Source organism: Pan troglodytes, chromosome 7, assembly GCF_028858775.2.
Source record: "Pan troglodytes isolate AG18354 chromosome 7, NHGRI_mPanTro3-v2.0_pri, whole genome shotgun sequence".
NCBI lineage: Eukaryota > Metazoa > Chordata > Mammalia > Primates > Hominidae > Pan > Pan troglodytes.
This window is the reverse complement of record NC_072405.2, coordinates 35,104,136-35,129,917: the sequence shown is the minus strand read 5'-3', so window position 1 is coordinate 35,129,917 and position 25,782 is coordinate 35,104,136. Positions and strand designations below refer to the sequence as shown.

At 43.2% G+C, this 25,782-nt stretch overlaps 1 protein-coding gene across 4 annotated transcripts in view; it reads left to right on the top strand.

Annotated features, from left to right (window-relative positions):
- The window catches only part of ADRA1A (adrenoceptor alpha 1A), a 113,951-nt gene extending 88,418 nt beyond the window's left edge, over nt 1-25,533 (top strand). For 2 of the 4 annotated variants that reach the window (XM_009455065.5, XM_054656608.2), the window contains exon 3: nt 8,643-10,495. In XM_009455065.5, the coding sequence (XP_009453340.2) occupies nt 8,643-9,160 (518 nt within the window). In that variant the 3' untranslated portion in view covers nt 9,161-10,495. Of the gene's footprint in view, nt 1-8,642; nt 10,496-13,739; nt 15,377-22,550 lie in introns of those variants that run through there. The other 2 variants (XM_009455066.5, XM_009455067.5) reach the window with 2 other exon arrangements.
- The last annotated feature ends 249 nt before the right edge of the window (nt 25,534-25,782 follow it).

The window sequence follows — 25,782 nt, the reverse complement described above, 5'->3', positions numbered from 1 at the left end:
TCAAGGAAAGACACCTGTGGGTTTTGGTGACCAGTTGGAATTTAAGAGGCAAAAAAAGGGGAGAAGGAACTAGATACATATTCTTCTGGCAGGAACTGTTAATTGGGTTCCTGCCCCCACCTTGCACTACAGTGAGAGAGATAACCTGGTCTCCTACCACTGGAAAGCATATCATCTGTGCTCTGGAGGATGAGACAATCAAAGAAAACAAGTAAATAAGAAAACTTAAAAACTGTGATATGTACCGTGAAATAAATAAGCCATTCAGCAGGTGTGAGTTTGAAGATACTCTTCTTTAGACTGGGTGGTCTCAGGGAGAGATTTTGTGCAGACACAATTAAAAAAAATATATATATATATATATTTTTTTTTTAATTATACTTTAAGTTCTAGGGTACATGTGCAGAACATGCAGGTTTGTTACATATGTATACATGTGCCATGCTGGTGTGCTGCACCCATTAACTCGTCATTTACATTAGGTATATCTCCTAATGCTATCCTTCCCCCGTCCGCCCACCCCACAACAGGCCCCAGTGTGTGATGTTCCCCTTCCTGTGTCCAAGTGTACTCATTGTTCAATTCCCACTTATGAGTGAGAACATGCGGTGTTTGGTTTTTTGTCCTTGCGATAGTTTGCTGAGAATGATGGTTTCCAGCTTCATCCATGTCCCTACAAAGGACATGAACTCATCCTTTTTTATGGCTGCATAGTATTCCACAGTGTATATGTGCCACATTTTCTCAATCCAGTCTATCATTGTTGGACATTTGGGTTGGTTATTATATTATAAAAATGTTTTAAATGGAAGACTCATGAAACAATGGTGACCTTAGTAAAATTGACAAGGCTTGGAAAATACACTGGCTTATGAAAGGAGATCTGCTTTTAAGGAAGCAGCCCATAAAAGCACATGATGACTTCCTTATTGCTAGCTTTTTCCTGAACAAATAATCTTTTAAATAAAGGGAGTGGGGTAGAGAATCTTGCTATCTTCTGAGAGTGTTTCAAATCAAATTATTTATTCGACACAAGGAGGTCTTCTAGGAAGAAATGTCTACATGTGGGGTCCCCTATTACTCTTTCCAGCGTTCTTATGGGCATTGGGGTCCAAATCATGCATTTGGGTGGACTTGCTCCTTTTTCCTAAAAGGAGAAATGCTTCTTAGGCTTTGTTAACTGGTGAGACGAACCATTTGACAAGTTTTAATTCCAGCAGCTCAGACTCATCCAGGATGAAATTCCTGATTCCTCAGAGCTCTCCTTGGCCAGCCAGACAGATCCTGTCAAGAGAGCTTTAGCTGCCACTTGCAGAAGTTTGAGGGATGAGAGGACATCTCCCCAAGTGACCTCTTTCCTTGCCTGGATTGGAAGGAGCAATGGTTTTTCACAGTAACCATAGACCAACGTGCCTCAGTCCCTGGAAAAGTGGGCAGCACTTCCATCCCACACTGGGCAGGCCCCCAGGGTGCCCCGAGCCTGTCTCCTTCGGGGCTGTGTGCCCAGCACAGTGTGCCTGGTTCCCCTTACTCACTGTACCCTCCCATGCCATGCTCCCATGCTTTACCCCATGCAAGAGGAGAGCTAATTCCATTCCTGCTCAGTGCCACCTTCCTCACTTTACCAACCACTCAAGCTTTCTGCCAGAAAGTTCAGAAAAGACTCCACATGCCAACACTCTCAAGTGAGCATACACATGACTTTACTCAGATACATGAATGGAGAGCTGTACAATTTCAGGCCCCAGTTAAATAGGGGAAAAAAAGACTAGCGAAGTCCTTCCAAAGAGGCACCGAAATCACATCTGCTTGCTCTGTTGGTAAGCTTGATTCTATCATTAGGACATACGGGCTAAGTGAGGTTCCCCAGCCAGGGTACAGCTTGTCCTCTCTACGTGGGATCCAGGCTGAACCATCTTTACCATCACCAGAGAGCACTGTGAGAAGCTAATACAAGCTAAGGACTCTTCCCAGGAAAATGTATCTCTGGACATACACATTTCATGTCAGTCATGGGAAGTCTGTCTGTGAACCTGAGGTTGCAAGCCTAAGGTTACAGTCCATGGTTATTCTGACCACCTTCTTAGAGAGCCCTGGTCACCATCTAAGGTAGATAATCTAAAAACTTCTTGCTGACTGAGAGCTGCCCAAGTGGCCCCACATAAACCCCAGGAGGGTTCAGGCCAAAGTAGTTCAGCACAAAGGCATCTGGTAGACTCTGGTCTGCTCTTAAACTTTGACTCTACAGCTTGTCTCTGGGGTTTAATTTGATGGGGCAGTTTTCTTCCTGGTAAGAAGGCGCCATTGGGTCTGGCCTGAATGTTACTGGCACTGGAGCTCCTTGGCCTGTTGGTGTGGCAGCCTGTCTCTCTCCTCTGCTCATTGGATGTGTACCAGGCACATCGGAGAGACCACTCGCCGAACAAGGAGAAACAATTAAAGATTATTTTCTCCCATGGTCATGTAACGTTAGCTTCTTCTTTGGAGTCCACATTTTTTTAAATTGAGATCATTCAAACTCCATTTCTCAGAATGTAAGGCCCTGCTGACAAACCCTTCTGAACAGCACACTCTGACTTTTAAAATAATGCAATTATTGAGGATACTACTCCCCTCTCTTCTTTCTCCTTATCTCTGCAAAACCTGTTGTCATTCAGTGAAAGCTGGACATACTGCCATTAACACTTCCATGTCATCGTAGGGTTGCTAAATGGCACACAAAGATCAGGAGTGGAAATGGGTGAGGTGGAGCCGAGTTTGGGTCCAGCTGTGTGATTTGGGGGAACTACTCGCGTCTTCAGCCTTGCTGTCTTCACATATAAAGGACAGGTTGGCAGCGCTGATCTCTAAGTGCCTGCCAGTCTTCACATTTTAGCCTTATGCAACTCCAGCTAAGTAGGGTTTACCATAGCCCAGTATTTCTCAAAGTTGTCACTAAGATGTCAAGTTTCCAGGGGGTAAAATGAAGCACAGAAGCTGGAGGCTGGAACCAAGAAGACTGACTCACAGCTTTCAGCTTCCATATCAAGTCACCCTCATTCTGAGAGAAACAGTTGAACTAAGGAGGAACCCCCTAATGACCAGTGCTGGATGGGAATTCGAGAACTCAGTTCCTACTCTCACCGACTTTTGAAGCTAACCATAGCACTCACCGGTGTATCAAATTCATGGAGGAGACCAGCATGGGCAGGAAGAAAATGGTTTTATCTTGTATTGGAGCCATTGAGGCAAACGTTGCTGTAATTTTATAAGTACAAAAGGTGACTCTAGTGGCCAAGCCTTTACTGGGATGCTTCCTAGTGCCCCCTCATAAGCCTATTAGATGAGCCCCAGTTCAAAAATGAAGTCAGATGTTCCCAATGGATATAGCATTCAGTGGAAAGACATACAGGCAACATTTTAAATTATTCGTTTCAATTTCTTCTTGGCATCTAGAGGCCTTTACAGTGGAAGTGAGGATTCTGAATCTCCATGAATGAGAATGTTGATGGTGTTTGGCCATAAACTCCTGTTCGATCCACCTCAGTCTGACCAGCGTAAGTTGGTCAGGGTGTCCGGAGGGTCAGGAAAGAGGCAGAAATTCTGCAGCAGACCAAACGTTGGAAAGAAACTCAGTGACAGGAAGAATCCTTAGGGTGTGGGGATTTTCCAAAGCCCAAGAGTTAAACCAGGCAAATTCACATGCAAAGGATGGCTTGAGCTGCAGGGCAAGGTGTTCAGGGGATTAAGTCAGGAGCTGTTGGCTCTTCTTGAAGCAGAGATTGTTGAGGAGAAAACCATAGCTACGGTGACCAAAGAAATAGGAGCCCCTATTCTCATGTGGGTGATTTGGAAGTCTGGCTCTTCCTATGAAGCATGATGAGAAAAACTAGAGGGTCTGATGCCAGATGATAGAGCAAGGAAAAAATGGTAGTAAAATAACATTACAAAAAAACCAAATGACTGAACTGAAATGGTGGGCAAAAAAAAGGAGAACGAGACAGCAGAAAGAAGGCAGGGTTGGGAGATAATATGAGGCTACAGCCATCAAGCAGAAAAGAAAACCAAGCCACACTGTGAAGAAGAACCATGGCAAGAACACAGAGACACAGCCATTCATTCATTCAGTCAGTCAGTCCATCCGTCTGTCAGAAGGTCGGCCATTCATGCAGCAAAAACTCAGAGAATGCCTTCAAGACTCTAGCATTATACTGGATTCTGGAGCTCCATGAGTGAGCAAAGCTGGCCGGATGGCTGTTCGAATGGACTTCCCCACACAGTGACTGGGTCAGAGGCACCCACTGCTGAACCAGGCTGGTTCAGCCCTGACCCTCTAGGTCCTGATGGGTGGAGGCCAGGAACAAGCATTCTCCAGCTGTCTTCCCACCCTAAAAACATTGCCAGTCCTCAGGAAGAAAGAGGTTTGGGAAGAATGGAGGCTGGGGATAGAACTAATGCAGAGTTCAGAGAAAATAGCACCAGACGGGGAAGGTTTGGGCAGAGAAGGAGAGAGCAGGAGGAGGGTTTGGGGCCATGCAGCTGCTTTCCAAGCCCAATTCCAGCCCCATCTCTCCTTTCTAGGAGAGGAAAAATGAAGGAAGAAATACGTGGATGGGAATAATGTCAATAAGGAGAGGAGCAGTTCTTTTGCTGTCCTTTTTTTTTTTTTTAGACAGGGGTTCACTCCCGTTGCCCAGGCTGGACTGCAGTGGTGCGCATTAGCTCACTATAACTTCTACCTCCCGGGCTCAAGCAATCCTCCTGCCTCAGCCTCCTGAGTAACTGGAACTACAGGCACATGCCACCACACCCAGCTAATTTTTGTATTTTTAGTAGAAATGGGGTTTCACCATGCTGCCCAGGCTGGTCTCAAACTCCTGGTCTCAAGTGATCTGCCCACCTTGGCCTCCCAAAGTGCAGGGATTACAGGCATGAGCCACCATGCCTAGCCCTTTTGCTGTCTTTTCTCACTCTTTGGAAAGTTCTTGAAGGAAGCACAGCTATGAGTCTCTCATCTAACCCCAGCCAGTCAGCAGCTGCTCAGAGAAAATCACATGGCTCCCAGCACCTGTTCCCCATCACAAGGGAAGAATACTCCAAGCATGAGAATGGATCCTGCAACCTGCCCCTGGTGGAACTATCAGTTTGGGAGCATGCAAATCCGTGCTAGGCTTAAACACATCTGGCTGCTGTCACACACTTAATAGGATAAACCAAACATTGTCATTTACAGGAAGGTCTCTGGCCTGGAAGCATAAGCCAAAATCTAGAGATTTGCTTGGATTAAAAAGAAAATATTCCTGGGGTTAGGGCTAGAGATTATCTGACATTCAGATCTTAGTGTAAATTAGTTTTAATCAACTCTCTTTCTCACCCTATACCTATACCTGAGCCATGTTGAAGAAATGAGTGTTTTGAGTGGGGTACAGAGAGGGGGAGGCCAGGATTCACCTGTGAAGACTGGAACACAGCAAGAGACTAGAGGGGGGGCCCAAGAGCTTGGCTCTGGGTCAGCCATACCTGGAATTAAGAGCAGGGCCACACAAGGAAAGAAGGGATGGAAAGGAAGTGACTAAAAGGAAATGTTGAGATTTACGAGTGCAAAACTGGGATCTGTAAGCAGAATGAGTGTAATTGAAGGAATTATGGGAAGTTCCAAGACTCTCAAACCATATTTCTCAGCATTCACATTCATAGCGCATATTCTTTTTTCTTTTTTAAAAATTGAAATTCTTCAAATAAGTAAACGACCCTCCCCTCCCTCGCTGATTTACAGAGTAGTGACATTCCCAGACAAGGTGGGTTTCAGTGTGCTCAGCTCAGACATTCTTGTAGTCATTAAGCACAGGCCCAGGCAGGTCTTTGTGAAATGGGTTTCCTTAATCACATCACTGTCACTATTAGTAGGAAATATTGGACAATATATAGGTATCATAATGTAAGACAAATTTTTTTCTGGAACTGACCGCATTTGCACAAAACCATCAGTCATGTTGGCATTAGCCATTTTTTCCAACACAGATGAGGTTCAAAAAAGCATTTTTCCAATTCAGCTTCCCCCAGCTGCACACTTTATCACTCCCCATCAGCCATCCTCCTAAGAGATGTATTATTGCAATATATTTGGAGATTCCACAAAGGAGCATGGGCCCTGAAATCACACTGCCTAATTTCAAACCTACCAGTAACTATGTGAGTGACCTCGGTTGAGCTACTCAAACTCATTAAGCCACAGTTTCTTCATTTGTAAAATAGGGAAGAGTCACATAACTCTTCATGTTACTAATGATGATTAAATCATATGGAAAGTGTTCAGCACAGTGCCTTGCCTGTTTCAAATCAGGCATTCAAAGACTGTAAACTTTATTATAATTATAGGACAACATGAAAAGCTTTAGAGCTAAAGAATAAAACTTTCTCACTTTACATGTTTTCCAAATAAACACCCATCGTATGTGTGTGTGTGTGAATTTGAGACACATGGAACTTAGCAGGCAGTGTGCTTCAGAGGTAATAAATGCTCCCATCAACAACCACACTATTGTGTCTTCTTTGGGTTCTTCAGTATTTAAGTTTACTCTTTGTTTATATTGATGAGCTTTTTGACTTAATCTCAGAGCACTGTTTGCCAGAATGGATTTTAAGAGCACCAGCAATTTGTCACGGCTCTGATAGGTCCACAGAGCAGAGAGGAAAAGAAAGACATAAAATCAAGACCTTAGGTTTGAAACAACAGCAACAAAAAAATTGTTCAGGGCCATTAGGAATCATCCATTCAACATACTCCTTTTTCAGATAAGAAAACTGGAGGCCCAAAGGCATCATAGGAGTTTCCCAAAGCCATTCTACCAACTGTACACGAAGCTGTGACTAAAAGCCAGTGGAGAAGGAAAAGGAGCTTGGGAACGAAGAAAGAAAAGAAAGGAGGTGGAAGGAAAGTCAAGATGTTATTTTGCAATTTCTCTGAAAGGAGTGAAGAGGGACGTTTGGGATTTCATAATTCGTAAAGCTCCTTTAGTAAAAGCCCTTGGAAGTCTGAGAATCAGAGAATAAAGAACATTGGACTGGGAGTCCCATACTCTTTATCCATCACTCTTATCAGTATTGTAGCTATGAGGTTTGTGACAATCTCTTTAATAAGCATTTTTAAGAGTTCAGCTTTTTATTGAACATGTTATAAAATAGGTTTACTCAAAAAAAAAAAAAAAAGCCCATATTATCATCAGACTCCAGATTCTTCTTTCTTTGCTTCCACCTTCTTTTTCTCGGCCTGGGCCACAGTGACAGAGGGGCAAGACCTCCTGCAGGTACACCACCAGCTGCTGGAGCAGGTCTTCCCACCCCGCCCCTCCACTGCAGAGGAGGCTCCCGAAGTTGACAATGGCCAGGGCTTTGGCAGACAAGCCAGGCCAAAAGCCGTCATCATTTACCCCAGCTGCTTTAGAAACGACATTGACCTTATCCTATGTGATGATACCCTCAGCGTTACGCAGAACGAGGGCTGAGTCGGTGCAGGCAAGCTCTGAGATGGAGTCCGTGGTGTGGACAAGGGCAAGGCTGGGCTGCCCGGAGTAGTGCTAGTGCTGGATGCAGTGAGGGCCTGACCCCAACGCAGCCTCAGCTCAGAAGGGCAGAGCATCTTGGCGGCAGCTGGGAAAAGGCTAAATAAGCATTTTTTAAATTTGTAAATTGAGTAATTGGAGGAGATAATCCTTAAGGTTGTTCCGTTTTAAGACTTCACAGTTTTGTTCTTCTGCTGCCAAATGCCCTGTGGCAGTCTCTGCGCAGGATGTGATGGGTCCTGAGGCCTGGTTCCTGCCGTGCACATCAACGGGTAGGGTTTGGGTAGGTAGAGAAGGTGGAAAAGGGCATCAAGGACACAGTGGCCCAACTTGAGAGGACAAAAAAAAATGATCAATGACCTGGAGAAAAAGTGTAGTGAGTCTGGCTAGAGAAAAAATAGCAACTAGTCATATTAGAAAGCTGGTTAGACCAGGGGCTGTGGAGGACTCCGAATGTGAAGCAAAGACACACATTTGGGAGACATCGAGGGATATTGACAAAGGGAGCTCACGGTGACATCAAAAGACATCATCTAGGAAAAGTGATTGAGAATCACTGGCCCAACGTTGGCAAGGCCAATATTGTGTAAAGTTGAGATTCTCATCAAAATCCATAATTCTAACGTTCGGGAGGGGAGGAATTCATAAACACTGAGGCTGTGTCTGTTGCATAACACTGCATCAGAGAATAAAGAGCATGTTCAGATGACCGAATTTTAATATGGATTACTTGCATGGATTCCAACCTACTTTTCAATTTAGGCAAAACAATTTACATATGTGGACTCAGTCTGAGTTTCACATTTTCATTTGGTAAAACTTCACAGCAGCTGTTGGTCACTGAGAGCCAGTGCAACCCTATCCACTGGGCCTGCTCCTGTAATTAATGACACACATGGACCAAGTAGGAATGGTCTTTGAAGATATTGCAAAAGGGTGACTGTCATAGGAGCTAGTCAGTCAAATGTGAGAAACTCATATGTGTTTGGGATCATTTTAACCGTTTTAAAAATACAGAAAGATGTTTGTTTGATTGTTTTCCTAGCCAATTGGCTTGCTGGCTTTCAAATAATATGTATAAATCTGTGTGTTTTCTTCCAGGGTCTTTCTTCCCTGATTTCAAGCCCTCTGAAACAGTTTTTAAAATAGTATTTTGGCTCGGATATCTAAACAGCTGCATCAACCCCATCATATACCCATGCTCCAGCCAAGAGTTCAAAAAGGCCTTTCAGAATGTCTTGAGAATCCAGTGTCTCCGCAGAAAGCAGTCTTCCAAACATGCCCTGGGCTACACCCTGCACCCGCCCAGCCAGGCCGTGGAAGGGCAGCACAAGGACATGGTGCGCATCCCCGTGGGATCAAGAGAGACCTTCTACAGGATCTCCAAGACGGATGGCGTTTGTGAATGGAAATTTTTCTCTTCCATGCCCCGTGGATCTGCCAGGATTACAGTGTCCAAAGACCAATCCTCCTGTACCACAGCCCGGGTGAGAAGTAAAAGCTTTTTGCAGGTCTGCTGCTGTGTAGGGCCCTCAACCCCCAGCCTTGACAAGAACCATCAAGTTCCAACCATTAAGGTCCACACCATCTCCCTCAGTGAGAACGGGGAGGAAGTCTAGGACAGGAAAGATGCAGAGGAAAGGGGAATAATTTTAGGTACCCACCCCACTTCTTTCTCGGAAGGCCAGCTCTTCTTGGAGGACAAGATAGGACCAATCAAAGAGGGGACCTGCTGGGAATGGGGTGGGGGGTAGACCCAACTCATCAGGCAGCGAGTAGGGCACAGGGAAGAGGGAGGGTGTCTCACAACCAACCAGTTCAGAACGATACAGAACAGCATTTCCCTGCAGCTAATGCTTTCTTGGTCACTCTGTGCCCGCTTCAACGAAAACCACCATGGGAAACAGAATTTCATGCACAATCCAAAAGACTATAAATATAGGATTATGATTTCATCATGAATATTTTGAGCACACACTCTAAGTTTGGAGCTATTTCTTGATGGAAGTGAGGGGATTTTATTTTCAGGCTCAACCTACTGACAGCCACATTTGACATTTATGGGGAGAGGGCCTAGAGAGGAAGAGCATTAAGATGGTGGCCGAGATCCAGACACATTATTTTTAGAGCAAGTTCTGAAACTCCACCCTTTCTGATACATCCAATTTCTCAGCTTGAGGGAAACTTGGCAGTGAGGTTTACCTTTGACTGCACTTTGAATGGATGCTGCTCCTCATTTCCCAAAGATGAGAGTGAGGGACACTCATGATGTCTTGGAATGTAGTGTTCTCTATCCTTGGGTCAGGAGAGGGTTGAAAGAACCAACCAGGGTGGTATGGCTTTTCCCAAGAGAAGACAGTAGACCTGAGCATCATTCTTTCAATTTAACTACTAGAGAGAAAATCCATTAAACAGTTCCAAGATCAGATGATGATAGGCTTTCTCTCTAATATCTTTAAAGATCAAGAGGTTGGTGTGGCTGTTAATTTCTTGCAAAGATAGAGGCTGTTCACTTACTGCACAGCCATTTCAACATGGCTTACAAAAGCCTTTCTTGACAAATCACTTACCTGTTCCAGAACTCTGTTATGAAAATCCAGAGCTTATAATATTTTGAAAGGCAAAAGATTGTCTCCCATTACTTCTTATCTGCTTCACTATTGCATAATGAATGAGCTTCACCTGTGGCATGTTGGAATGAGCCTTATGATCCAAGTACATTATTCCCGAACTTTGAAAAATACTAATGCTTAGCTTCAGACAATACTGATGGATCACCAAAGAACTGTCTAATGCAGGAGTTCGCAAACATTTTTTGATAGAAGCCCATTTGTTCTGGAAAAAGATCCAGTAGTCAACTCAACTTCATCTATTCCTACTTTTCTGCAAGAGCTTGGGGAACATGCTATATTTTGCTTTATGTATACCAAATTTTGGTAAACGATAATAACTCAGTACAGAACTTGTGTATCTCTTTTCTGAAATGCCTGGAACCAGAAGTGTTTCAGATTACAGATTTTTTCAAATTTTGAAATACTTGCATATACATAATCAAATATCTCTGGGATGGGACCCAAGTCTAAACAAAAAATTCATTTATGTTTCATATACACCTCATATGCATAGCCTGAGGGTAATTTTATACAATATTTTTAATTGACCGTTTTTGACTACAACCCATAGACATGAGGTCAGGTGTGGAATTCCCCACCTGTGGCGTCATGTCGGTGCTCAAACAATCTCGGATCTTAGAGCATTTCGGATTTCAGATTTTCGGATTAGGGCTGCTCAAGCTATAGATCACTAAGGATGAAGATGGTAACTATATGTAAAAATTAAAATATGGCTGTCTTTTCACAATAAGGATTTAAAATAGAATTTAAGTTTTTGGAATAATTCTCGACAACAATCAGTGGTCTAAAACTAAAGACCATTTGCCTGGCCTCTTTCCTCTATTAGGGTAATTTCCTCTAACAAATTCAAAGCAGCTGTAACCTTCACAGCAAGAGTAGTGGCCTCAACATCTTTTTCTTCTTCTCTTGCAGCAAAATGATAATTTCCTTAAATTCTTCTTAAAACCAAATGTCTTTCCACATTGCAATGGAGGGTATGTTTGCATGTGGATTTGGGTTTTGTTATAGGTTGTATTTAGACCTGGAGTGTGACTGTTTTTTCAGCCTTTTTCTGAAGAGTGTCTTCTTACTGGCCAGATACATATTCAGCCTTGTGTTCAGAACTTGGATTCTGGCACTGAGATGTTGGCCGGATTTTTAGACTCTTCTGTTCTCTCTCTGTGTCCCATAAGAGCTCTGCCAGATGTGGATGTCCTATTATAGAGGCAGGCATCTAGGAAGAACTTGAATATGCAAACCCTCGCTTCTCTTTGGCCTTGGTAGGAAAGATCAGTTTCATTGTTGACAAGAGCTTGGTCCAGTATCTGAATAAGAAAATCACTTGCCCCACTCCCCCTTACAGGAAGAGCGTCCCAACAGGAAGAACGATTATCGTTTTTCTTCAACAAATTATGGTTCCATGTTTGAGATGATCCTTTAAACACCTTTACAGACACATTAAATTTTAGATACGGGAAAGCTTAGAAATACAGGAAATCTGGCACTAATGCCACATCTAATCAAAATAAACAACTAGAGAATCTTTCGGTCAACGGATTAAAACCATGACAATTGTATCCATGTAAAACTATCCGTAAATAATTTTCTGCTACACTCTTCTCCAGCCCCTTCTCTCCAGGGAGGTAAACTTTTAACATTTTTTTCCTTTCCCATAGCATGATACACCAAATTTACAAGAAATTGATAACATCACCCAAAACTTAGTCAAAGTGGGGTAAAGAATATATGAGTTGAATTACTTTTCGCTCATTCCCCCTAAATCTCTGTACCTTTAAGCATGCCAAAAAATATCTAAAATTGTTGCAGTTTAGCAAATGATTGTCATATTTATACTCACATGTTTACTGCTTCTATTTGGAGTTTGAGGAATTTACCCAGAGTAGCGATGTCTTCTCTAATGTGTTATAAAAAGTAGTTGCTTTGGGATTGTCTAAACATCACAAAAGTCAACGTGACATTATGGGATAGGGAAAATTTGAGTTTATTCTGACATTATGGGATAGGGAAATTTTGAGTTTATTCTGCAACTCAAACTGCATGCATTAAGAGAGACCCTGAATCTCATTATTCAAAAATTTCCCCAGACTATGTCAAGGATTTCAGAAAAGCATTTTACTCGTCAGTTTTCTTTCCTTTGCCTCTCTCATGTCTTATCCAAGAGGGCTTCTGCTTGTAGTCACATAGCATATCTAACACTCTCCAAAATATTCAAAAATAAATATTCCATGGTAGACAGTAGTGTTTGGGTAAATAAATATTCTCTTAAGATTTTTGTTAGGTCCTACAGTGTGCCAGGCATCTTCAGGGAATTTTGCACCCATTGCCTCTAAACTCCTTGGAAACTCTGCTACCCCTATTTTACAGATAAAAATCTGATCATTGTAAGAGGTTAAGGACTTGCCCAAGGCCAAGGGGAACCATGATTTAAACCTGGGTCTCCCTATTCTCAACCTGCACATTTTCCATAGCCCCCCTTCCTCAAGAGAATGGGGGTAAACGTTTTCGCATTTGGATTGGGTGTGCTGAGGATGCCAAGCCATATCCAAACTTTTTAATGTTCTGTTTCCTTGAGATTTGCCTCCAGATTAACCATGGCAAACATGCTGCCAAATCTCCAGCCCAGTCAAACCCAAGAGCAGGGCATCTGTGGAAGAATTTGGTGTCTGCACTTCTGTCAGACTGCATCACATTTTTAGGAGTTAATGGCCTGGAATGCGATTAAGGCCTTGCAAGGAGTACATACTATGGCACGCTGGGGGAAGATGGGCATAGAAGAGAATGCAGAAGGGGCCACATTGGCCAAGAACAGTAAAATGCAGTTGCTGACAGGACACATATCGGGTGTTGTATTGAAGTTATTGATGACCAACCACAGTTCATAGAAACACTTTTGGGAAGTACATCCGTTTTAAAAATAAATGAAAGCAAATACAACATAACTCACTCTCACTCACCTGAATTCCAACTTTTTTTTGTTTGGACAGAGGGGAATGGATTGTAGATATTTCACCAAGAATTACAGAGAGCATATCAAGCATGTGAATTTTATGATGCCACCGTGGAGAAAGGGTTCAGAATGCTGATCTCCAGGTAGCTGGAGACCTAGGCAGTCTGCAAATGAGGAGTCAGATGGAAGCTATGGCTATGTATTATGTGACATCGCTTGTTCCTAATTTCTTTTCACAAGTGAAAACTGGATATCCCAACCTTCTGGCCCAGTAGGTTTCATGGTTAAGACCTGGGAGTGAGAACATTTTAGGAACTATTTGCTTGGGCAGGTAATTTTTCACTCTGATCACAGCTACTTAATCAGAGCTTGACAAACTTTCTCAATTGCTTCTGGGTCTGGTCTGCTCAGGTCCTTTGGCCAAAAAAGATGCTGCCTCTGTGTATGAATACTTGTTGACTTAATTAAAGAAAGAGCTCTGCTCATTAGCAAAGGGCACTGAAGCAGATGGGAGGTAAACTCTCCAAGGAAAAACCAAGTGAAAAGAAAGCAGAGGAGGCAAATATGGAGACATCAGAGGTATGCTTACCAGTTACTCTGATTTTTTTACCCTACTAGGACTTTTAACTATGAAACCACCTGCGCACAGCTCCAGTGGAGCCCAGTTGGAACACTGTTTGCACCTGCCCCGTATCTGCAGACTGTGCTGGGGAGCTGGGCTGAGCCAGGCTGCTGTGGTGCCAACCATCTTCAGAAAGCAATGGCAGCTGTGGCCTCCTGGCCCTCCAGAACTCCTGGGAGCAGAATGAGTGGAGATGATCATTGTGGGGCTGGGCTGACAAAAGCAAGTTAGGATTTCAGTGGAGGACACCAGCCCTGCTCCCATCAGCATTAGCTCATTCATGCTCCCCAGACCCAAATGTGGAGGAGGGGTTGAGAATGGGCCTTATCTGCTCTATTCAGGAAATTGTCATTTCTGCTTTGCTGCTGCAACATGGATTACTGGTTCTCCCACCTAAAAGGAAGGTTGTGGGGTTTGGGGTTAGAGGGGTTTAGGAGCAGGAAGATTTGCCATAGACATCGCTTAAAGCAGGATGGTTGAGTCATGGCTTGCTGCAACTGATAAGCAAGGAACTGCCCTAAAGACTGTGGCTTATTCATTTCAAAAGACAAAATAATTGCCTTTCCTTTTCGTGTGGCTCAGAAGTTATTACTTTACTTTTTCTCTGTGTCATATTCAGTGCAGCCACGTTATAAACTGGAAATGATTATTACTAAACTATAAAAACTACAGACTTAATTAGGCAGAAAATCTAAGAGCAAATGTACACTGTATTTTGAGAAAAAAATGACGGCACTGGCTTCTTCAAAAGCCGGATCCTGTAGGTGCATTCAAATGCAGTAGAGAGAAAGCTAAGACAGAAAATCCCAACTTGAGTTTAATATTTCTGTCCGTTTATATAGCACTTTATGTTTGTCAAAGTAATTGTGCCTATCTTAAGTCATCCCTGTGCAGTAGAAGGAGAAGGAAGAGATTATTACCTACACTTTAGCATATAAAGAAAAGAGGAGGTGGGAGATTTAAGGGTTTCTTTGAATATCCCCAAATCCAGCCTCCGACTCCTTTTTCCATGACACCTCAATGTTTCCCAGGTCCACTGTGTTTCTCGACACTCTTGACGTTCATATCTCACTCATTTGTCCCTGACCTATAATTCCAGCTCTATTGGCACTTTCTCTCCTGCCTTATCTCTGCCATGGCTGGGCAGCATGCCACTGTTCTAGGGGCCGAGGGCAAATTTGTCTATGCTTCTGTCATTGACTGACAGACAAGCACATGTGATTCTGTTCTTTCTCCCTAGATAGCAGCAGCAGAGCCAAGGAAATAGGCAGGGCAGGAGGCTCTTGGTTTGCTCCACAGGGTGACATGTAAGGCAGTGATTGCCACCTTAATGTCCTCAGGAACGTAGAGGTCCCAAAGGGAGTTTGGGAAATAATTCTTTTCCCGGTCAGCCTGTGGGTCACTGCATACCCACTGGTCATCAGCAGCAGCAAACAACCTCTCCTGCACCCCGCCCTGCACTTGGCATGAAAAACACAGAGAGGCACAGAGAGTCCCCAGCTTACAAGCTGGATAGAGTTCAAGTTCATCTGTTTCAAAGTCAAGAATGCATTTTTCCAAGAGGCATTGTTATAAATGGGGGAGGGGGAGGATGTTCCCAGATTAAGCAAAAAATAAAAATCTATTTAATGTATATTAGGAGTTTGCAAACCTTTTCTGTATGTGACTAGATAGTAAATATTTTAGGCATTGTGGGGTCATACAATCTCTATCACACATTCTTATCTGTTTTGACTTTTTGCAGGGAGGGGGACAACCCTCTAAAATGTAAAAACCCTTCTTCTCTCAAACAAAACAAAACAAACAAAAAAACAGGCTGCAGGCTGGAGTGAGCTCATGGGCCGTAATTTGCCGTCATGATCTATGCCGTTACTAGCTAACAGTGTAGTACAGATGATGCTAAACAATGGGTTTCGGTGTTCCACATACAAATATTTTTTTCATATGCCATTGACACAACTCCACTTGGCTAAATTCATGTTCTCAACCTTCATGAGTCATTGGATAAAGTGGCAAGTCCATATTCAAAGTGGCCCCACTCCATGAATTGTTGTGACCTTCCAAGCAGGTATCAGGATAAGAGGTGAGCGTCCGCTACCCCCACTGCTGTCGTCTGTAGAGCAGAAAGGTCCACTGGGGCCCAGGTAGCCTCAATATCATTCAGCTCCTCACCTCATCAGGGAAACCCCCACAGCACAATCTGGCTGACCCTAAGAGTAGCAACAATAAATACACACCTCCTGACCAAGGCCAACCTGAAATTTCTCCAAGACCCTTGGGACCTGCCCAAGTGGAAGTCCCCAGAGGACCCCAAGAGAATTTCAGGGCCACACTTGGCTCCTTGGGAAGGCCTCCTGGACATGGCACCCCACACCAGGGCATTTGAGGGCCTGCCTGGAGCTCACCAAGAAGAGCCATGGGGTTCAGAAAGCAGGCTGGGTATGAGGGGCATTTCCAAATGACAGGATGCAGAATTTCTCTCTTCTTTTTTCTCTTCCTCCTCCTCCTCCTCCTCCTCTACTTCTTCCTTCTTTTCTTATTTTTCCTTTTCCTTTGACTAACTGGAATAGAAATGATATTTCTATGGGGAAGCATATTTAGCCCTCCCCTGGGAATACTAGATTCATGTTTCCCTGAGCTGACACACTTGTTGGAGGGACCTCTTGTTCCTTCCTCTCTCCAGTCCTGATGGGCAACGAGGAAGAGAAAGACTCTCCCAATCAGAAATAAGGTGCAGTTCCTGCAGCCGAGGGCACGGTGTTCACAGTGTTGAGAGACGAGGCTCCACAGCAGAGCTCTGAGATGGGGCGTGGATGGTGGTGGGTGCAGAACTGATATGGAAGAACCTGGAAATACTGAGGCCATTAAGTAATCTGTGACCTTTGGCTGATGCTTCGTGGCAGCTTTCCCTCCCTTCCCTTCTTCGTCCCCTGTTTGGTCTTGGTCCTGTGCCCTTTCATCTTTCCCATCTCCTTTCTTGATCCATCCTCTCCATTATTCCACTCTCCCCTTCTTGCTAAACTTACAAACAGTGAAAGAAGCTGGGGTGGGTGCCCTTGCTCCAGAGGGTGCCATTTCCCATGGAATCCATGCTCCATGCATAGCTCTGAGTGACGAGATGGGGCTGCTCTCAGCAACTCCATCCTCTTCCCAGGTCAGCCTGATTCTGTGAGCTCCAGGCCCACAGCTTCCAGAGAGCCCAGGGCAGGAGACAGTGCCAGGAGGATGAGGACATTCTGAAGGCCCCCAATGACTTTTACCCTCTGCTTGCAGTGCTGCCTTCCTGTTCTTACACAATGACTTCCAAGTGAAAGGTACAAACAACGTGCAGCCACATTTTAGAAAAGAGCTGGTGGTCAGAGTGGGTGGCTGCAGTATTTCTATGAGCCTCCCTGGTGTGCACCTCTTACCACTCTCTGATGGTTCAAAAGTCTCTACTGAGCCCAGCAAAGTAACCTTCTCTTTCTCTTCTTCTGCATCTTCTGTCTCTTTCCTTTATTGTTCCTTTCTTTTTGACTTTCCCCCTTAGGAATGCCTGAGGGCCTTCAAGGCCTTGATTAATCCCATAAAGTAAACCTGGTTTTATGTTAGCATTGAGCAATGCTTAAGCCATCGGAATGTATACCCTAAGCAAAACTGTCAACCAGGCAAAGGGTGTTCTTTCTCTTCTGGCGCTCTGCTCTTCGTCCCTGTCCCCAGCAGCCCATCTGCTACTGGAACTTGTTCACAGAGTCCTTCTGCCAACTTGTCATATTCTTGTTCCAGGAACTTTTCTGCTTTAAGTAAAGGATCTTCTCCCAACGAGTATGCTCCTGCATTTGCAGATACAGCACAGCTCCATGCATTTGTAGCCCTGCCATATCAGTGTCCTAGCCAATCATAACAAATGGGGTGGCTTCAAAAAGAGAAATGCATTGCCTCACCATTCTGGAGGTTGGAAAATCCAAGATTAAGGCGTTGGCTGGTTGTTTCCTGTGAGGCATCTCTCCTTGACTTGTAGATAGATATCTTCTCCCTGTGTCTTCACTTGGTCTTTCCTCTGCATTTCTCTGTCCCAATTTCTTCTTCTTATAAGGACACCGGTTTTATTGGATTTGGGTCCACCCTCATCACCTTATTTAACCACACCATGCCTTAAAAGGCACTATCGCCGAATACAGTCACATTCTGAGGTCCTGGGGACTTCAACATAGGAATCTGTAGGAGACTCATTTGAGCCCACAAGGACTCCCTCCTCACTCTCTCATTTCTGCCCATACAAAATGTTATCCATAATTCTTTTCCCAGATTAGAAGTTTAAATTCAGCCCTTTCTGATCATCCCAGTTTCTCTCCAAGTTCTTACAGCAATTGTCTGTAGAATGTATTTGGCAACTAATTCTGTACTCTGTTGTAATTTTTCTGCTGTTTTTTAAAGTTTATATCTATTTAAAGTATTTTAAAGGGTACCTTGTATATACTGTACTTATATAAGTTCTGTCTTCTCAACTAGAGGAGAACTCCTGGATGGCAGCAATGGTCTGTCACTTAGCATGCCCATGAGAGTACTCCAGCCCCTAAGCAGGCATGGAGAGAGGGGTGCACAGCAGAACAAGTAATAAGATCCAACCACTAGTTACAGATAGCAGCTGGGAGGCCAGTCCCCAGGGACCTGGAAACATCAGAAGATCCACCCAGAAAGGCTCAAGTTGATGACCCTGAGGATTCTAAGGGACAGTAAGATCCTAGTTAGGGGTGCAGAGCACAGCAGTGGGGAACCCCAGGTCAGCAGTGGGGAATCACAGCCATCTCGAGTCAGGTGAGCATATGCTTACCCAGAGACATTTGCACCTGAGGAAGCAGAGCCCCATCATTAAATAGGACAGACCCTAGACTCTGAGAGGAGGGTGAGGCAGAACAAGATGGGATAAGAACCAACAGCAGAGCCCAATCTTGGGAACTGGGGCATTGAGGACCACATGAGAGCCCTGTGATCACCCTGGGGCACCCGTGCCAGTGATAGGTGGGTTAAGGGTATGTCAGTGCTGTCTGCCCTGTATCATGACTGGCTTGAAAAATGGGTGCCAAGGAGCCTCATGTAGTTTTCCTCTACTCTTCTCATAGTCTAAGAAAGACAGAAAAGAGGAAAGGAAGCTGCACTGTTTGGATTTGATATGAGGATGTAGACAGCCAGGCCCTGCTAAAAGCTCTCTTAATTTCGACCTTCTGAAGACCACCTCCCACTCTTAAAGCCTAAGCCTTCATGAGCACAATGAGACGGTCCTGCTGCCCTGCCACCCACTCTGCCTGGTCTCAGGGCATCCTGGCCTGGACACCTTGTGCCTCTTGAAAAATCCCATGCCATTTCCACTTAATCACCCAACCCAAGACCCTTGTATTGCCTCACAGTGTTCCCTGACAGACACAGAGTGATATATTCTCTTCTGTCCCGGTTCCTGCTGAGAAGCGAGGAGCATTTATCCTCATTTGGAAGAATCAGGACTGTTCTAACTGCATAGTACCTACTGTTGTGTTTTCTGGGCAAGACGCCATGCCGCTGTGGCCTCCTATCTGCCTCCTTCCTCCCTGGGGACTCGCAGGTTGCAAGTATGTCTGGTTCCACAATATCAATCACATCAGAACACCCTTGCTATCTAGAGTCACGTGATGCACCAGCTTCAGTCCAATCTAGAAACGACAGGGGGAAAATCACATCAAAAGGCAAAGCCTACAAAAGTATTCTGTCTATTCAAGCCCAAAAGCCATCCAAAACCAAGTTTGAATAACTGTAGCAATGGCTTATTGATTTATCTTTAAAAATTGCGTTTCTTCTCCTCCCCTGTCTTCATTCCTGTTGCTAAATGCAGCCTTATCTTTCTTAAGGAAAAGAGTTCGGCTAACTGAAGTCTCAAGGGATGGGAGGGCTGTGGCCCATTAATCAAAAGCTGAGCATCGGGCAGAGTACTTCGTGCCCCACAGTGCCTCCCCGAGTCAGTCCTGGAGTCATAACAGAGGTGACAGTGGTTGTAAAGAGCAGAGAAGGAGGAGACCTTGATGAATGTGGTGCTGAATGACAGCTTGAATCTACAAATAAGGATGCCCAAATTCAATCCGACAAGTAGGAAGGCTATTAAAAAGTACTTCCGTGAAGTATTTTGAAGATCAAAGCAAGCATTACAAATATTTAAATAACAATCCATTGCTAGTTTTCTACATACTTTAAAAAAAAAGAGTCATACTTTTATTGGGAAGTAATTGAATAAAAACTGAGGTCCCTTGCTTGCTTTCATCTCCATTCCCAGCGGCTTGTCTGGCCCCGTCTTCCTCTTCTGAATACCATATGCAACCCTGATACCTAAACTTCAACAAGTGAGAGCTGACATTTGTGCAACAGAAATTCTGCCTCAGTATTTAAAGCTGAATCAAAAACACATGCTTTCTTCATCAGATGTGAGGGAAAACAAACTATTTTTATCTCTGGGTATAACAAGTCACAAGCAATTCACTCTCCAGTATTAACACAGAAACTTAACCCAATATTCCTGACAACGAAATCATTTTGCTGCCTATAATGCATCCATGATGATTTACAAAGATAAAGTTTAAATAGTAAAAATTGTATTTTCAGAGTATCCACTACATGCCAAGCTTTTTGCACATGATATGGTAAGGTATGAGATTTCATAGTCACATTACAAAAAAAATTTTCCCAGAGAATAAATACAACATTATGGATATGAGAAGAGGAAAGTAAGTCAAGTCTGCAGGGAGTTTTGAAAAAGAGAAATACTGGAAAGAGCTGCGCTCTCTTGTGTGTTCTCCTGGTGTTCTCCTGTGCTCACCTCTTTGCTTGCTAAACGTGACCTTCCCAACTCCACCCCAAAGCCCATGCTAGGAAGGGCACTGGAAGGACCTGGAAAATGGTGTTGAGAGAAGACCGATGATGGACTGGGAGCCACGGGCCTGGGCTTCATTGCAGTTCCCATCTCTGTACCTATTTAAGTGGCCCTGAACAAATCACGTGACCTCTCTTGAGCCATTTTCCTCACCTGTGAAATGGGATTAGCAGATACAATTGTGTACATGAAATGCCTTATGAGCTGATAAAGCTATAAAATCATAGTAGGCCCCCTATAAATGCTAGCACTCTTTTCCCATCTTCATTTCCCCTCTCAAATGCCATCTAAATAAGACGCAACTACAAATTAGATCACCTTTAAAGTATCTTCAAGCACTGAAAGTGCCATGTGCAGGAAGAGAGAAAATAAGCCCTTCACTTTCCTTTGCTCTTTATCTCACTTCAGGTTTACATTTCCAGGAGCTGGTCATCCCCACCTGAAGACATTCATTTCTCTGTAATTAGAAAGCAGGTCACAAACCACCTGCTGCACCGCGGCTCAGGTCCTGTCATTCCTACATTCAAAGTGCTAGGCACCAAATCCCAACTCTCAGTTATTCCCCACACCACACTATTTTCTTTGGGTTGGAAATATCCCCACCTGGAAAATTTGTCTTAGCTTTTAAAAATCAAGCAAACTACACTACTTTGAAGATTTCCACCAAGCTCTCTGAATTGTAGACAGCCCAGAACAAGAGTATCCAAGGCTGGCGTTTGTCATCTTCCTCACATTGGCTACTTACTTAGCAATAGAAAGTATATTAAGTTATCATAGTTGTCCTATGAAAGATGCTACATAAAATGCAGTCATTATAGAAAAGGTGTGAGTGTCTGCCTGTGTGTGTGTGCGTGCATGTGCTTATATAAATGATGTTATGGGAAAGAGAAGTAGTTTTGACCACTGGAAGACAGTACAGCATTTGAAGCAAAACTAAGATGTAACATCATCTAAGGAAATATGGGATGAACACCTCTTGGCTTGGGCAACTACTGGAAGTAAATGTTTACAAGCCAAAACCACAAATTCCCAATCATGAACAGAGGTCTTTTTGACTTCACTGCAAATTGAAGATCACTATAATACCCCCAAAGGCTGGCTTTCACATCATCCAAAGGTCACATCTCATACTACATTGAAGCATATGAAAGAGTGTCTGCTTGTGTTACAAACCTGATGGAGCAGAGGTGGGGGGTGGGGGGAATGGAAGCAAAGGGGACAGACTTGAAGCTGTACTTCCAGACTCTCATGGAAGCTCCAGGTCACAATCTTAGTTCTAATTTCAGGTTCTGCCAGTCGAGTCTAGACATCTCTGGGGCACCCTTTAAGTGGTCTCCAGCAGCCTTCTAGGCAGGTGGCTTCACAGGGAAGTCCACACTGCAAGCTCAGCTCACCACGACTCAGGCTGACGGGGTAGTCAGCCATGCTTGGAGGCTGAATTTGGCAGGGACTTGCTGCCATCTCCCTGCCAAATGGTCTCTCGTGACTCAGAATCTCAAACTTGTTTTAAAGAGAGGAAAAAAGTCACTTTCGGGGATGAGGTTCTTGGCCCAACTCTGCTTTATATAAACACAGTCTATGGCTATTTCAGTCTTCTGGATTTTGAGAAGCAGCTGCAAGGATGAATGGATTGGTGTTGGCCCAAATTAAAAAGAAGAGCATTCAGTTCTTTCAGTGTTTGGAGAAAGAAGACCAAAAGCATCATCTCACAGGGAGCAGAATGTGACCAGCCTAGCTAATGAGGAAATGAGAGGGATCCTCAACTTGAGAACCCGCTCTACTGAAGTCTGAACTTGGAAAAATGGACACATTGGGTTTGGAGTAAGAATTCTTACTCTACAAAAGGATAAAATTGTGATCACATTGATGCATGATGCCTAGGATATTAAAAATGCATGATTAATTAAATGTTAGTCTACCTTGTGTTTTAAAGGGACACACACCCATGACATGAAGCCAGCTTCCCGTCCACAACTGTTGTCCTTACTGCCCAAGGAAGGGGAGCATGAAACCCACCACTGGTCCTGCGACCCACTGTCTTTGGAATCCACCCCAGGAGCCCAGGAGCCTTGCCTGACACTTGGATTTACTTCTTTATCAAGCATCCATCTGACTAAGGCACAAATCCAACATGTTACTGTTATTGATACAGGAAAAACAGTAACTTAAGGAATGATCATGAATGCAAAGGGAAAGAGGAAAACAGCCTTCAGGGACAAATAGCTCAATTTTTTTGTAAATCAGTTTCATACAACCTCCCTCCCCCATTTCATTCTTAAAAGTCAATTGAGAATCATCAGCCACGTGTAGGGTGTGAGGAATTCCATAAGGCACCCCAGTTTCTTCAATAAGTAAATGGAATTTTAAAAAGGGGAACTTTTATGGGTTAAAATATTCTTAAGAGACGTATTCATCAAGTATACTGTACAAGCCTTGTTCATTTAGATTGAAACAAAGTGTAAAAAGACATTTTTGAAGTAATTGGAGAAAATTAAGCATAGGCTTTGTCCTATTAGATGTTAGATAATTAGATCGTTATTTTAAATTTTGTTGGATGTGATAATGGCATTGTCCTTAACTGGTAAGTGCATATCGAAGTATGTTTGCAATTTGTTTTAAAGTTTTATTGCCAAAAGTGGGGAAGCAAGTGTGATAGATGAAATAAGAATGGCAGGCAAGGCCACATGCCGTTCTTCCATGTTTGTGCATGTTTGAAATTTTTCAGAATAAAATATTTTAAAAGAAAAAAAAAGTTAGGCACATTTAACTTGTAAAAGTTAGTGTCCCTCAAATTCTAGAACATTCATAGACATGAAAATCACGCTGCAAAACAAAATCCCCTTCGTTCAAAGAGAGCTGCTGTTGCAGTCTCTGCTCTCTCATTTCTTTATTCACTCTATAATATTCAGTGTGGGCTTACTGTGCTCCAGCGCCAAGTCCAGGGGATGGAGAATAACAAGGGCAGAGACATAGTCCTTGCCCTCCAAGCACCTGTGATGGTAATACAGTGCCATGGGAGCTTGGTGAAGGGCCTCAGCCGGCTGCAGAGTTAGGCTTATCAAAAGTGGTGATCTCTACGGTGAATCCTGGAGGACACAATGGGGTGGGGAACAGAAACAGTTGTTCCAGGCAAAGAAGGGAGGAATCTGTGCCAAGGCCCAGGGGCTGGTGAACCTCAGGCGTGTGCTGGGGGTGCTGCCTCCTCCCAAATATCGGGGCACAGGGAAGTCAGTCTCGCTTATCATGGTGGCCACTTGGCTCTACAAACCCCCATTGCCCAAGTCCCCACAGGCAAACCACACAACTGCTCTTCTTCTCACTCTTTTTTTTTAAGCCAAGAAAGAACTCACTGAAACAGCCAGTCAGGGATGAGTCCAAGGCTTTCCTGACAGAGTGACCATGTTTGGCTTGGCTGAAAATCACAAAGCCTTGGTTTCCCAGTTGTGTGATTCTCTTTGTTCTAAAGGCTTAGTGCAGCATTACAGTGGGATGGCTAAACAGAAAAAAAAAAAAAAAAAAAGGACGTCTATTTCTTTCTCTTCATACGAATAAATATTTGCTCAAGAAGGGAAGTGCTTAATTCTTAAGAATAACCAAATGCTTTGGACGTCTTAACAAGCAAATCATATACAAAGCAATTCAGTGTTCCTACTAATTGAGAAATTGTTTTTAGCAAGAAGATGTTATGCAGCATGTTTTTAAAAAACAAGTTTTTCCAACAACAGCAACAAAAAGAAAAAACAGAAAATAACTGAATCACTATAATATCCCCAAAGGCTGGCTTTCACACCATCCAAGGGTCACAGCTCACGCTACATTGAAGCGTATGAAACAGTGTCTGCTTGTGTTACAAACCTGATGGAGCAGAGGTGGGGCAGGGGGGAAATGAAAGCAAAAGGGACAGACTTGAAGCTGCACTTTTGCAATCAACTAACAGTTAGGAAGGACTTGACTTGCTGGGGCTAAGGAAAACAAATCTGGAGGTTCATTTTGCCTGTGAAATTAAAATTATACTTTAGTAAATAAAGCTGACGCCATTTAACCATGAACCCGGTGACATTTCCTGGCTTGCTGCAGCGTTTCTGCTTGTCTCCTTGTTACATTTGTTTAAAATACAAACACAGCATTTCCACGTTGCCAGAGAAGCAAATGTGGGCTGACTGGCTGGTTTTAGCTGCTATGGTTTTTCTGTAACCTTTAACAATTGTTGTGACAAATAAGATTCCATGTAAGGTGCAATTTCTAACTGTGCAGTGTTTGTGAACCACATCCACCTTCTCCAGGTTTGGTATTTGGTCGACTAAGTTGACAATGTCATTACCTTTCCTTCCATTTAAAAAAAAAAAAAGTTAATCTGAATCGTGCTGAGAGTTTGGTATGCACGCTATACTATTCAAGGGAGCATTCTCTTCTATGTCAGAATAATATATTTATGTGTGTGAATCATTATACTTGAATTTGTGGCAACATTTTGTATCAATGAATATATATGACACCCAGGCTGACTACAATGGCTTCAAAGAGTTTAATTTCTCTTAAATGGACTCAGTATCCTTGGAATGTGCTGTTTAAGTGTTTCTGAATTTTCTACACGCCATTTTTACAGGTCCATCTGTTTATGATGTGATGTGATAAACAATCACGTTGATTTTATGTTTCTTTTCAAAGAAAATGAATGTATATAGTACTAAGCAGATGAATAAATTATTGAAAAAATATACTTCATGGATCATGCCCACTGATAAAAATGAATTTATTTTATTTGTTGAACAAACTGACTGTTCAAATTATAAGAATTTATATTGTCCTTATTAATATGAATGCCATCTATTTAAGTGTTGTTCAATATTGATATGTGTTCTCTAATAAAATATTTTAAACCTCTTTCTTTAAACACATAACACCCTAGTTTTTCAATCATGGTGTGTTGTTAATGTCTCTTGAGAAATGGAGTGGGTAGTGCAAAGAAAATTGGTGTCTTCAGCAGGCTAAATGAGGTAGATTGTAATAATTTGCAAACTGTCTTTTGCTTTTTGGATGAATAGGTATTAAGATGTATTTTAAGACTGTCTTCATTTATCCGTTTGTAAGTAGCATTTTTTGTGATAGAAATAACTCATTCATTATAGAAAATGTAGGAAATAAGTAAATAAGTATAGGAAGAG